Below are 14648 nucleotides of genomic sequence, written 5' to 3'. Positions count from 1 at the left end.
GTCACGTCCTTCTCCGACTGCTTTATTTTGGGAGGTCTGGTACTCTGGGCACAAGACTATCAGGGCGGTGAGATTTTAGCACAAAGCCATAAGTTGCGTAGAACGAACCCGTTAAATGCAAACGAGAGCCATTAATTCACAAGGGCCGCGTGATTAACGAGTCTGTCGGGGGTGCCGTGTTTGCGCATCTGCACGCAGAGAGTGTAAAAACAAGCACTGCGGTAGGAGGCATCTGTTGTCATCGCCGCTGACAGTTTGGTCGGCAGCTGCACGGCGGCCTCGTTTTGTCAGGCTGCCGAAGTGAGAGCGGTGCCGCTTAGGCACTGTAACCCACACTAGTATTCGCAGTCGTTTAGCAACATTTCCTTTGCTGCTTTTTGACCGGAATAGAGCGTTTGAGCGCAGCTGTAGGGAACGGAGACCCTCTGGTGTGGGTGTGGGGTCCTTTTGAAGTTTTCCGTGTTGTGCCGTTGGTAAAAACAAGCTGAAACTTTCTTATGACACAGACTTTGACCCCAGGGAATTGTGCTCACGGTTTTGTTTTTGTCGTTGCAGTGGTGGAGCGTGGAGACGGGAGAGTCCCTGCAGACGTTTTCCACGATGGGAGCCAATCTGAAGAAGATTCACGTGTCGCCCGATTTCAGCACCTTTTTGACCGTGGACAGCATTGGAATCCTTTACATTTTAAAGAAAGTGGAGGGAGGAGGATTGTAGATGTTTGTTTGTTTTGTTTCTCTAAAAACTTTCTTTTGAGAAATACTTTTTAAAGCAGGAGACTTTTTAGTGACTTGATGAACATTTGAACATTTTCTGAGTTTTTTGAAATGAAGCTTTTTTTGGTGTTTCGTAATATATAAGAATGTTTTTTACTATGACAATCTGTCTTTGAGCGCAAGTACTGTGAACCAGAAAAAGATATAAAGGCTTGTTAATGTGGAGCGTGCACACAGCCCAGTGTGGGATTTCATCTGAGTTACGTGTTTGAACCGATGCCTTAATATGTCAAAATATGTGAAAATAAGTTTTGGGTGTGTTTATGTATTTTTAGTTTGGGAAGCTCAGGTTTTATTTGTGGCAGCGGCTTTTCACGAATGAAATGCGTTTGAGGCACACTGTGTCCCAACCACAGATTTTGTATTTAATGTGTCTGGAGAGGCTCACTTGTGTATGATGTAGCACAGTAAGTCTTGAGAAATGTAATGTGGAATCACAGATTTTTCAGCATTGTCTTAAGAAAAATGTGTAATGATGATAATGGAGATTGTCAATGCAGGTACACCATTGGATTTGCAAAGGGTGAACGTGTAAATTATTTTGGCACTTGTGCATGTCCTAATGTGAATATAAATTGAATGAACATCAAGGCAAGTAGTCTGTCTGTTATTGATGGTGATGTGATTAATGTATTGTGTGTGTGTGTAAATACTTAATTTGTAGGTTTCCCCCAGGACATGAAAGTAGATGTACCTGGAATAGTGTGTTGGGGCAAAAAAAGGTGGCTGGCTTATGGAACGTGTGTTTTTGGGAGCGAGAGGAAAGGGGACGCCGATGCACGGCAGTGCTGACACAGCAGCGGTCACGCTCCGTCTGTTTCTGACACTTCCTGTTGGCAGCAGCTTGATGAGAACAGACAGCACACTGGCATGTCCTAATGTCAGTGTCAAGCTGAGCGGTGCATTTGTATGGATGGAGCTGAAGCTGTTTGAGAGAGATGTGCTTGTTGTAGTTGGTAACATGTTAGTGTTTGTTTGGGGGAAAGGAGGCTGTAGAAGAAATGTTGGTCCAGGATTGCATCTGGTGTGAATTTGTTTGTGTCGGTGTAGGAATTTGCTTCAGTGTTGCGAGAGGAAGTGAAGCCAGGTGAGTTGAAGCACGGCGATGCGTTTGTGCTCCCGGTCGAGAACGATCAGCCTAGAGGAAATAGCTTAAATGTGTGGATGAAATAGTTATCTTTTCATTAGGATGGCTTTTGTGGAAGTGAGTGATTGTACAGTAGGTGTTACTGATTGAGCTTGTGTATAAGTTGAGATCAGTGACCCCTACGATCGGTCCGTTCCTAAAAGAAATGGAAAAGCTATCCTAAGGGAAAGAAGCTGGTTTTGGTGTTTAATGTAGCAAGCAATTGAAAGGCTGTGAATTTTTGACTGAGAACACTGCAAGTGGTGTAGTGCTTGCAATGTTTGTTTCCTGTATCCCAATGAAAGAGACATGGTAGAATGTATAGGAATTGGGATATAGGGAACAAAGATTGGAAGCTGTAATTCATAGGCCACACCACAAAAAAAAGCCTATCCACTCAACCAAACCATGTCCCATTTACCCCTACCATTATACATTTTGGACATCTCCATGAGCTCATTGAAATCTCCAGAGACTGCAGATTTAAATGAGGTGTCATGTCCAAAATGGATATTGGTAGGGGTAAATGGGACATGGTTTGTTAGAGTGGATAGGCTTTTTTTGTGGTGTGGCCTATGAATTACTTATATAATTTTATATTTTTTTTCAATTGAGGGGAAATGGGGGACCAATTGAGGGGAAATGGGGGACCATGCTAAGTATTAATACTTAGTAAATCCTTTTTTAACTTCTTTTTTGGAGGGGGGACATTAAAGACAAATAAATCGACATTTCCTCTTGTTCATTGGTGTTTGTGCATGCAAATTAACACATTTACTACACACTTCATTACAACAAACACTACTCCAACTACCATCTGCTCTGATGCACAATGATGCATGTTCCATCTGGCTGCTCATACACTGCTCTGCAGCTTCAGATGACACTTTAGTATTGATCTTCATGGGAATTCAAGCAGCTGTCTCTGAGGTCATGCTTGTACCTCTGCATCACACATCTCTCACTGAGCTTCTAATCCACTTGATTCAGTGTGGCACAGGCATTGAGGTGTGGTTCATGTGTTGGCCTGTCAAATGACATTGGAACTTCTACATGTTCATAACAGGCACCATTTGCTACCTCAAATAATACACTTAAAAGCATTGATAATGCTTTATAATCACACTGCTTTATTTTTTTATTTGAAACTGTTCAAATATATTGACATTTTTATTCTTCACTTTTATTCTTATTTTTTCATTCCTTCTATGTAAAGTACTTTGAAAAAACATTGTGTATGAAATGCACTATAGAAATACATTTGCCTTACCTGACCGCACTGCACACTCATTTGCTCATGTAACAGCCAACACATTCATTTCATTCCCATTTTGTGATGGAAACGTCAGGCAGGCCCTAGATCAACATGGATGACCTTCCTGCTACCCTTTACCACATGTACTGAATGATGGAGGCTTGTTCAAATCACATAGCTACATTCTCACTCATTGCATGAAAACAGGTGCCCGATCAGGTTCCTGGACAGTCCTCAAACAAACAACCGACTAATATCATTTGTCAAAAAAAGTCTATCATTAATGATAGGTGTTTTATTAAGGTTACTTAACTGCAGGAAGGTACATCTTAATGTACAGGTTTTCCTCATTACATTCTCACCTCTTATGTTCTGCTAAAATGCTGCTGGAGGTCAAGTGAAAAAACACAAAGTTACATAACATTACATAACACATCATAGCATCCCACAGCCCACCCAATGCAACACCTTCTACAGAGTTGACTTTTTTTGGCCCTCTACATGCAATAACAACTGATGTTTGGAATAGGGCAGGTGATGTTCTCTCCTCTTCTATTCCCAGGATATATTGATTATTCAAGTTCACAGATCATTTGGATGCTGTTTCTCAACTACACACATTGTAAAACATTTTTTTTAAAGCAGGCTTTTTGGCCTGATCACTACAACATGTGCATGCCCGCACAAAATCTACACTTTACTTTTCTGCACCGATTGCCCATAAAAGTCTGTGGAGTGGATTTAAATAATATGATCAGATGCATTTACACCAGGGACGTCCAATCCTGCTCCTTGGGGAGCCACTGTCCTGCAGAGTTCAGCTTCAACCAGCCAATCAAGGTCTTTCTAGGCACACTACAAACTTCCAGGCAAGTGAGGTGAGGTGAGCTGGAGCTAAACTCTGCAGGACAGTGGCCCTCCAGGAGCAAGATTGGACACCCCTGCTCTACAGTTTTATTGCTAACCAATATTACCTGACATTCAACACTCTCACATACCCAGTAAGTAAGTAAGTACGTAAGTAAGTAAGTAAGTCACTCCAAGTCGCACCAAAAAATACCTACTGCAAATTTTCAACCACAGGATTCCTGCTCATTATATCCTTCAAACATTTCATGTTACACGTTTTACACAATCCAACTTCAAAGGTTCTTTTTTTTCAACAGAAGTGCCACTCAACTCAAACCCTTTTAACCATTTCATTTCAAAAGCACAAGATCAGTACCTGCCATTGTCAATGGACATGCAGTGTCTACAAGGCTTTGCTTGCTCTGACTCACATCACGTGCACCCCCTGCCTCCGCTACCCGAACCTTGGCCTGAGAACGGTTCCTGTCAGCCGCTCTCAGTGTCAGTGGCTACTTTATTGCTCGCTCTCGTCAGGTCGGGTGGAGCAGGGCCAAGCAGAGAGAGAACAGATGCCAAAGCCATGCCTGCGGAGCTTTGGACGCGATCCTGAAGCTGTGCGAGCGAACGTCATTTGCGGAAGAAATACGTGTTGCCTTTGTTGTTAAAGGAATGCTTCACACAAAAAAACCTTTCATAGATTACGCATCCGCAGGACGTTCTTTCTTCCGAGGAGCGCGAGAAAGCTTTACGGTGGGCCTGGCCAACTAAATCAAACTCAAAAGCCTGTAGTTTTCAGTCCTGATGACCTTGATTAGCTTGTTCAGGTATGTTTATTACAGTTGGAGCTTAGCTCTGCAGGAAAGTGGATTATGAGGGCCACGGTTACTCTGCCCTGGCCTGCACTATATTCAAAGTCTTCTTAAACCATGATAGTTTCATAGTTAATGATGGTTAAGAACACAACCAAATTACCATTTATTCAATGGAAACCTTGCTGTCCACACACGGCGTTCGTCATCCTACCGCATGGTTCTGCGCTTGTTCGCGTAAGTGTGTTACTAAAGGCCTTTTGGCACTGCAGGCTGCCACCCTGAGCTGCCTTTGGCCTTTAACGCCCAAATGTGTTGAGTCAGGAGTGCGATGCGGTCTGACAGATAAAGGACTCGACCTAAATATAATATGCCGCTAAGGAACACGTTTCCTTCTAGATCGCTCCTTCGGCTAAAAGTCTGCCCCCTCTTGATTCGCATCTGGCCTCGTTGACAGATGAATGTAGCTCTTCGGCAGCTGTCGTTTCTCTCTCTCTCGCCTCTCCTGTCGTGGATCGCAGAGGAGGTGAAGACCCAAATGGGCTCGTGGCCAGTGTTGCCATGGCAGCTGGCTTTAGGATGCTGGGCATCCTCCCAAAATTGCCCTTTCGTCTCACCTCCGGCAGGGTTACCCGATGACTTTGACCCCACAAAAATAACAGTTGTTATTGCATCTGAACTTTCGGCACACGCCAGTGTTTTCAAAGGTAATAACGGAGGTAATAACGGGTCGACGGAATGGTGAGATCGGGTTCAAAATATAGGAAACCGACAATTACGCCGACAATTTCCACTGCTTCTAGATGCCGACGGTGTTCGAAAGCAGTGGTTATTTCTGAAAATGTTTGACCGCATGGGAGCCTCTTAGGCAAATATTATAGTTCCAAATTCATTTACTCACATTTGACCTTTTCGGAGCTTTAAACGGGTCAGTTTCTTTTAGAAACTGAGCAAAGTTCACGTGAAAAATTGGTCGTGTGAAAGCTATCTTGCGGATACAAGAGTGTGCTGTGGTAGCCAGCCGAAACCAGGACTACCTGCAGGCAGGGGCATCGCTAGGCCCTTTTTTACTAGAGCAAGAGCCCCTCGCTGTGCGGTGCTCTTCCTTCACTTTTCACCTCTTCTATCCTCGCTTCGCGGTCAGACGATACGACACGGGCGGCGGGAACGATCGCACTCAGATTCAGCCCGCGGCAAACTTGCCCGGTGTCAAAGCTCCCTAAGAGTGAAAGGCAAACGCACACCAGGTTTCAGGTGTAGCCCGCGTGCTTCAGCTGCTTCGGGTGTGTTTGGCAGAGTTACAGCATAACAGAGTGTTTTATTAAGAAGATGCATTCATATGACACAAAACTCAGACTGACTGACACAACTTCATCATAGCGTTTTATGGGATGACTTCACTTCTTACCTTACAATGGCACTCTTGCATGTGTTTTTATACATAGACCTACAGGTACCTTCTTTGCGCAGTAGCCTACCTGTGTGATGAAGTCAACGTGAAATCAAACAAATCCAATTTAAATCGTGTTATCAATTTTACTTTCTTTACACACATTCCTGGTAGTTTTGTGAATGATTCATTGCTGACGCTGCTGGGAAAAAATAAAAGACATACAGGCATATTTTAATGCCGCTGACTACGCAATGTAATCGTGTAACTACACAATTAGGACAACGATTGCGATCTTTATATAGCAACTTTAGTTAGAATCTTACATAAAGACAGATAGGCCTACTTTAGTTGTTTTGATGTTTGAGCTATTTCTGAATTCACGCCATTAATTGTCATAAATAAAGCTGTGTGCGCTTTCGAATCGCTCTCGCGGTACTTTGATGTCTTTCACCGATTGGTCTGCGCGCTTCAAGTCGAACACACCGGTTTCTTTGTTCTGCTGAACACAAAAAAAGATATTTTAAAGAATGTGGGTAACCATTAAGTCAACGACGCCCCGCAACAGTTTGGTTATAAGCATTCTTCAATATATTTTCTTTTGTGTTCAGCAGAAGAAAGAAACTCTGGAACAACTTGAGGATGAGTAAATAATGACAGAATTTTCATTTTGGGTGAACTATCCCTTTAAATCTGCAGTGGTCAGGTGGTACAGCGGCCAGATGGTACAAGTTGTAGCTCGCAGAAAATGACTAGTTTACATGTTGTAATTACAAGTTCTACAAAGAACTTGTTCACAGTTCAGAATCGTTACGGCAATTACGACATGGCGCGAATGCACCTTTTGACTGATTTAATGTTGATGATGAACAAAACTAATGTTGACCACACACCTGATTTTACATGCAAACAGAACACATGCATGCTAAGAGCCAATTACAAATCCCAGTGGGATTCACTGATTATCGACTTCAACATTTAGTGAAATGGGTTGCGAATGTTGATTCGTGTTTCACTTTTGCTAAATGCTATCTGTTGGCAAGCAGTCCTTCGTCACAGCTCACAGGACTTAACTAAAGTATGTTATTGATGCACTTAAAATGCTCATTAGCACACAAATAATAGCCTATTTTAGGAAATACGTATTGGGTTAGGTATACGTATCAGAGTTGTAGCCACGTAAGATTAGTTGTCGATATAGCTTTACTTTGGAATGAGCTTAATCTTCAATATTTGCTTACATTAGGCGAGCACAGTTTGTTCTTTTCGTCAGAGCTGATCAATGCTCTAGGTGAGGGTTGTTTTTGCTCCCTGCAGTTTGATTTTGTGTGTTCCTAAAGCTCTGGCCCAGTTCTCACATATTCTGGGCTGTGGCGTCTCTCTTTGTTCTTTTTATATCAACGTGACTGAACTAGTTGAACGATCATAAAGCCTACTTTATTTTGATATCGCTGCAGAAATCTATCTGGCACATTCTGTAAGTGTTAATTAATTGATCTGTAAGATAATTACATAAATGGTTATCCCCTGACGCTTAATTTAGTCAAAGGCTTCGGGATACGCACCATCTGGGACGCGAGACTACAGTTATCCCATTATCTCTCTCATTCTATCTTTGTTGTGAGAACTGAAATGGAGAGTGAAGGATATTTGATAAAAGCTGACGTCGGTCGGATCGTCTCACCTCGCGGACGTGCATCTCTCTGATGTAAACGGCTCTTGAAATGCTCCGTCTTGAAATGTATAAGGCTCTTGACAGAAAGATGCAGTAAACGCTTTACAGATTGGGGAATAAAACGCGCTGCAGGTGAAATCGAGGCTATAAATGTCTGTTAGATGTACATCTCACAGAAAAGCTTTATGAACTTCTCTATAGTTTGTATAAACTTTTAAATAAAACAGTAAAGTAAAACAACCAAGTAATCTATCAACGTAACAATCGTTTTTTTCCGTCTCTGTGATTTGAGTAACTGTCCGCTCTTTAGGTGTTGCTGTGTTTCTCCAGATCTGTTACTGCAACGTAACCGAGTTGTGTTAAACTGACTGTGTGGAGAAAGATACGAGCTCCATGGAAACAGAGTGCACAAGAAGTGAACCGTATGTCACCCAGCCTGAGGGAGATATAATCCAGAAACTCACACTCAAATCCTTATCAGCGCACATCTTTTAACACGTTCCCTGTCTTCACTGAATTGTAATTTGTGGCAGCTCCCCAGAGGCCACTGATAAGTACATACACAAATAAATAATACAAACAATCATTACATACAGGCCTAGAAAGAAAAAGTGACGGAACAACAACAGGTACTGTAGATAGAACGACCGACCGATGGATGGAGATGGAATATTGATGGGTGGGTGGTACATTGATAGAAACAACAAGAGATAGAACAATTCAACAGTAAGTTACTTAAGTAAGACAATGCAGTGATGACTTCAAAACCTGGTAGACTAATTCACCACTTTTTCAATGGTCTTTTAAAATGGGGTTGTGTTGTACAACGTACACTTCACACACCCCAAACTGTTTCTAATAAGAAACTATTTAAGACAGTTTGGAGTGTGAGAAAAACCCCAATATAAAAGGCCATTGAAAAATCTCCAGTGGTAAATTAGTATACCGGGTTTTGAAGTCATCCCTGCATGCACCACTCTATAGATGGACAAATAAAATAAAAAACAAGAAAGAAAGAAAGGAAGGAACACAGGCCACAGAAAGGACAATGGTTCTACAATCCGGATTTATTCCGTGTGCTTTGCAAGAATATAAATAAAGACCAAACTTACAAAATCTGTGTGCTGGAAGCCCAAGCCTATCTACACATGTTAGTCCGCAATGATGTCACAAATCCACGGTTGCTCATACCTTGTTATAATGTGTTGAACTTTGACCTGCCTGCAAAATTTTGTACCTTGTTTCCCAATGTCATTTATTGGATTTTTTTTTTATTCTGTCATTTTTTTTTTTTTTTAATAACATATATGAACAATGAGTCAACAAAATATTTATTTACAGAACTGTGGCAAAATTCTACAGTGACAATGAGTGAAAATAAGATCTGTTTTTATATTTTCATCTGAAACACAAGTGGAGCCATCCGCACATTCGGTTCCTCTGTAGTACTACAAGATTTTTTTTTTTTTTTTCGGATGGCTGCGTATTCAAGCTTGATGCGTCATATAAAAATAATGTAACGTTAAGACAACATCAGACAAGAATTGCACAATAAGAATAATTAATTATAATAATTGTAAATATTACAGTAATGGTAATATAGTTCTCTATTAAACAGTATATATCAATAATAATCTGCATGGCGCCGCCAATGAAGTTAACAACCATTCTGTAGTGATTTTGGCACGAGACGCATCCATTTCATGGTTGTCCAGTGCAATGAGTTCATTCACATTGTGCATAATCATTTTTTTTTTTTTTTAGATTATTAACCACAAACAAACAAAATAAAGAGAGAGAGAGAGAGAGAGAGAGAAATAAACAAAGAAAACGGAAAAGAAAAATACAGCAATTCATGTAAAAGTCCGTTTTTATCCCAGTCCAGACATGCCATGGTATTTTGGACTAGATATTTAGTGAAAAGTCAATGTTGTAGTGTGTCCGAGTTGCCGTAGCGAGACCGTCTCCGCGGTTCTCGCCTTTCCCCGATCCGTCTCTCGCGCGACAAAGTTCCGTGACGGCCGCTGTCCTTTAGAACGCAACTCGAATCGCTGCCTCTTGAAAAGTGTACATTCAATTCCAAAGTCTCCTCCAATTGTTTTTAAGCAGTGAGTGTGTATGAGTGCGCGTGCATGCGAGTGTTTCGTTAAAAGGCCACGGGTCCACGTCGGCAGTCCTTGTACGCGCCAAGTCCCAGTTGAAAAAGTCCTCGTGCGAATCCTTACACATGCGTTACGAGAGGCTCCGGTGACGCTTTTAGGTTCCGTATTTGCGGTCCTTATTTGCAATGCATGTGAGACTGAGGGTCCATGTTAGGGGCAGGCTACATTCTCTGAATTCCACTGTAATAGACATGGGCGTCCGCCATTGCCCTGTGAATGAAATCACATCACTTATCCAAAGTGTCCATCAAAAAAAGCCCCCCCTTCTCCAGTTCACATGGACTGCATGCTTTCCATCAACTACACTGCATGTCTCAGGACTGGCTCGGTTTTCTCGGGTTTTCATTCATAGGCAACACCAAAAAAAGGGAAAGAAAGAAAACACAACAGGAAAAAAAAAATTTGGAAAGGAAGGAAAACGCGCGGTTTGAGAGACATTTTTTTTTTTTTTGCGGATGTCTCGTCGTAAAATAAGCCTCCTTTAAATGCTATCTGACAAACTTCTGCGTCCACAAATTACCTTTACGTTTTGAATTACTGAAACAAGCTCGTAACTCTTGTGCTGTTTAAGAAAAAAAAGAAAAAATCTCCCCTAAAATAAGGGAATTTAAATTACAGTTATTTTTTTTCTCTCCGACAAGCGCTGGTACTAAAAATGAAAACTTCGCTACGAGACGAAACAAACAACTCAAGCAAAATGTCCTTTGGGTGAAGTCCAATCTCCGCTTCTATGCCAGCCGTTTTGAATGCCCCACCTCACAAAAATCCGTTTCCCGCCCTTGTGCCTGCGCTCTCGCTAACCCTATGCTGTCTAGTCAGAGAGAAAGAAAGAAAGAAAGAAAGAAAGCAAATTCCGACTCTAAAAACAACATTTGTGTTTATAAGGCTTGTAGCAGCATTACGGTTTAAGTTGTCATTCAAGCAGTCGAGGGGGAAGCGGGGAAAGGCTGAAGAGGCGCTTCCCGGAGAAGCCGAGGAAAGAATAGCGAGGAACGGAGGGAAGGAGAAATAAAAAGAGAGGAGATGGGGGGAAAAATTGAATGAAAAACAACCGCTTGCAACACTTTTTTGTGTGTTTTGGAGGAGGATCGGCAGCGTGGCGGCCTGAAGGCTGACCTTCCCTTATCGTGCTGCGGCCAGAGAGGTGAGGGGGGCGAGAGAGAGATCAAGAAATAGAGAGAGAGAACGGGGCAATAGATCGAAGGAGAGAATAGACAGCGGCAGCGTCATCATGCAGAAGCCACGGTAAACGGGCGGGCTTGGCCGGGCGGAGAGACGCGGGCTTGTCACAGGTCACTGGGCCCGTGGCTCCGTGGGGGGCCTCTAGAGGGCGCTCTCTGTAAGGCACACACACAGGAGTGGACAGTATTTTGGGTGTATATTAGAAAATAGTGGTCTCATACTTGGTGTTGGCTCCTCTTTTGGCTTCCTGTCCTGGCTCGACTATCCATGGGACGTTTGCGTGGCCCTTTTGATCCATTGAGGGCTGCTCCATCTGAGGTGCACACAGGAGAAAGAGACAGCAGGTCAGTGGGTGCTTAGGGGGTTACGGGCGCTCACGCTAGATCTTGCATATTGTTCGCTTTCGTTCATGTGCCTATGTGCAGAATTTGTGTCTTTCTTTGCGTACTAGCCTACTGCAGTTTTGAAGACCTAAGCGAAAAGAAGTTTGACCAAAACAGGATATAAACGTCACAAATTGACCTCCTGGCTAAAAATCAAACATGGAAGAAACTCTCATTTGGTCAATTTTCATTAATGGTTAAAAAGAATAATATTATAGTAACACTTTACAACGAGGTTCAATTGCTTAACATTAGTTAAACGTCCACCATCAAGTGACAGTGACACTAATATTGGATTGCATACAGTCCTCGCTTTCGCCGTTTCAAGTTTTGCTGTAGATACAAGTTGTCATATTTTTTTTGTTTTATGCCAGGGGAAACTTCACATCATCATGAATTTTACTTATTGTTGCGCAGAAAAAATATACTTACACTATCACATACCTCGGGTCGCTAGCGACCCTATACACCTTTTTTTTTTTTAAATAACTAAAAAACAGACATTATTTTATATATTTCTTTATTGTTATATTGTTTATAATGAATACATGAGGGGGAGTGTAGTGAATGATGGTTAATATTTTTTTTTTTTCGCTCATCTTCATTTATAATACATCAACTATTTTTAATTTACCCAAAAACGTAGAAATGATCAGGAATCTACATTGAAAATGCTGAAAAATTAGTGTTGCTAGTTAATTAAATACATTTAATTAAAAATGTTACCTATATTATTCATATTATATTATTTACAATAATAATGAAATCTGAAGTAATTTACATGCTTAAAGGCCCATTCACACCAAGGACGATAACTATAAAGATAACGACAAAATCGTTCTCAATGTTAAAGAATAGCAGCGTTCACACCACAGTTATAACGATAACGGTACAGCGAATCGATATCGTTGGAATCGGAACGATTTTTTTCCAGCTGATGAACGATAAAAACACTGACAGCCAATCAGAATTCATCCTGCTGTAACGAGCTCGAGCATTTAAAGTGACAGACAAGCACGCGCTTGGTATAAACAGAACGATATCATCCGCTGGCGTGGACGCTAATATAGTTATCTTTATAGTTATTGTTCTTGGTGTGAACAGGCCTCAAGTCTAGTGTGACTGCCTCTTAAGTCAGAGAGAGAGAGAGAGAGAGAGAGAGAGAGAGAGAGAGAGAGAGAGAGAGGGGTGTGTGATGTGATTGGTTAACCACATGGCAATCGATACTCGGTTACTCACGTAACCTCGGTTCTCTCTAGAGAGGGAACGAGTATTGCGTAAGGAACTTACGCTACGGGAAAAGTCATCTTTTCTCGAGATACTGAAGCCAAAAAATTATCCTTAATTAATTTTTCATAATTTGTCAACGCAGTGCAGCAGGCAGCACAGCAGAGCTAGAGCGGGCAATACTGCGTGCTCATTGGCTGCCGCGCGGCAACTGCTTAAGCCTACCAGTGAGCCCCGCGTGACGTCACGCCCAATCAGGGTGCGCGCGCCCTCGCGCGTCACAGCCCGCCAGAAGGGGCGGCGTCAGAGCGTATAAAAACAGGGCTCGGAGGCTTAATTCTCTGGTTTCTGTCGAATGAAGCGACATGAGCTCGAGGCGCAAGCACGGCAGGGAACGCAATACTCGTTCCCTCTCTAGAGAGAACCGAGGTTACGTGAGTAACCGAGTATCGTTCTCTTACGAGAGGTTCTCTCGTATTGCGTAAGGAACTTACGCTACGGGAACCCTTTGTCAACGCCGTGCGCGCCATGCATCCACACACAACTCCAGGGGGAGGGGACCCGGGGAGTGAAGAGTGGGGAGAGAGGTGGCCAGCAATGCGGGCCAACACATGTACATAAGCACCCGTAGGGAGAAACAGAGCGGCGCAGCCGGTCTGTATATAAAAGCTTTCCCTGAAAGTGCGGCTCGACCAGAAGAGTCAAATCTAATATCCAGCCTGCGAAGAGCAGGGCATGAACATGATTTTAGACTGCAAGAAGTTTAGCCTGCAGGGCGGGAACTTCCAGGTTATAAAACCTAACAAATGTAGACGGGGAGGCCCAGCCTGCTGCCGTACAAATGTCATAAATGGAAATCCCACTGGACCATGCCCACGATGAGGCAACGCCTCTGGTGGAATGAGCCCGTATGCCCAGAGGGCACTGCAGGTCTTTGGACGCGTATGCTGTCGCAATAGCGTCCACTATCCATCTGGATAGCGTCTGTTTCGAGGCGGCGAGACCCTTGGTGTGCCCACCAAACGAAACAAAGAGCTGCTCTGAGAGCCTGAAGGCTGCAGAGCGCGTAATATAAAGCCTTAACGCCCTGACAGGGCAAAGGAGGTTATTATCGACCTCGCTGGCTGCCGGCGGCAGGGCTGAGAGGGAGATAACCTGTGCTCTGAAAGGAGTACCCAACACTTTAGGGACATAGCCATGTCTAGGTTTGAGAATGACTAACGAGTCGTTAGGTCAAAACTCGAGACACGACGCGCTAACTGATAGCGCATGCAAGTCACCCACACGTTTTACTGAGGCGAGGGCCAGCAGAAAAACGGTTTTGAAAGTGAGGTATTAGAGACCCACAGAGTCTAACGGCTCGAAGGGAAAAGCTTTAAGGGCCTCCAGGACCGAAGACAGATCCCATTTCGGAACCGAAGGTGGCCGCGGAGGGTTCAGCCTCCTGGCGCCTCGCAGGAAACGGGTAATGAGTTTGTTTCTTCCTAGTGCGCGGCCGCGCGCCGAGTCGGCGAACGCAGCAATCGCCGCAACATACACCTTGAGCGTGGAGGGGGACCTGCCCGCGTCCAAGAGCTCTTGGAGGAAGTTCAGAACCTGTGGAACCCCACAGGACTGAGAGTTCAAACTCTTCCCTGCACACCATTTGTTAAACACTGACCATTTAGACGCATAGAGCCGCCTCGTCGAGGGGGCTCTGGACTGCGAGGTCGTGTTAACTACCCCTTCTGGCAGATCAGCGAATATTCGTTGATTACCCACGCATGCAGAGACCAGCGCTCTGGATGGGGATGCAGAATTGACCCTCGGGCTTGAGA

General features: G+C 43.3%; 2 protein-coding genes across 14 annotated transcripts in view; one reads left to right on the top strand and one right to left on the bottom strand.

Annotated features, from left to right (window-relative positions):
* The window catches only part of apaf1 (apoptotic peptidase activating factor 1), a 45506-nt gene that overhangs the window by 25612 nt on the left and 5246 nt on the right, over positions 1–14648 (top strand). For 2 of the 4 annotated variants that reach the window (XR_013821107.1, XM_079869798.1), the window contains exon 28: positions 556–1361. The exons of 1 other annotated variant lie outside the window; for it this stretch is intronic. Coding sequence is in view for 2 of the 3 variants with exons in the window: in XM_079869798.1 (XP_079725924.1) it covers positions 556–714 (159 nt within the window). In the remaining variant the exon portion in view is untranslated. Of the gene's footprint in view, positions 1–555; positions 1363–14648 lie in introns of those variants that run through there. One more of the 4 variants, XM_079869801.1, reaches the window with a different exon arrangement.
* Positions 9132–14648, bottom strand: part of anks1b (ankyrin repeat and sterile alpha motif domain containing 1B) — a 170790-nt gene continuing 165273 nt past the window's right edge. For 9 of the 10 annotated variants that reach the window (XM_079869804.1, XM_079869803.1, XM_079869805.1 and 6 more), the window contains 2 exons: positions 11443–11534; positions 9132–10249 (listed from right to left, as the gene is read on the bottom strand). In XM_079869804.1, coding sequence (XP_079725930.1) covers positions 10201–10249; positions 11443–11534 — 141 coding nt within the window. In that variant the 3' untranslated portion in view covers positions 9132–10200. Of the gene's footprint in view, positions 10250–11167; positions 11535–14648 lie in introns of those variants that run through there. The other variant, XM_079869808.1, reaches the window with a different exon arrangement.

This window comes from Squalius cephalus (genome assembly GCF_949319135.1).
Source record: "Squalius cephalus genome assembly, chromosome: 4".
NCBI lineage: Eukaryota > Metazoa > Chordata > Actinopteri > Cypriniformes > Leuciscidae > Squalius > Squalius cephalus.
The sequence above is the reverse complement of the archived record's forward strand: the minus strand, read 5'-3'. Positions and strand labels throughout refer to the sequence as shown.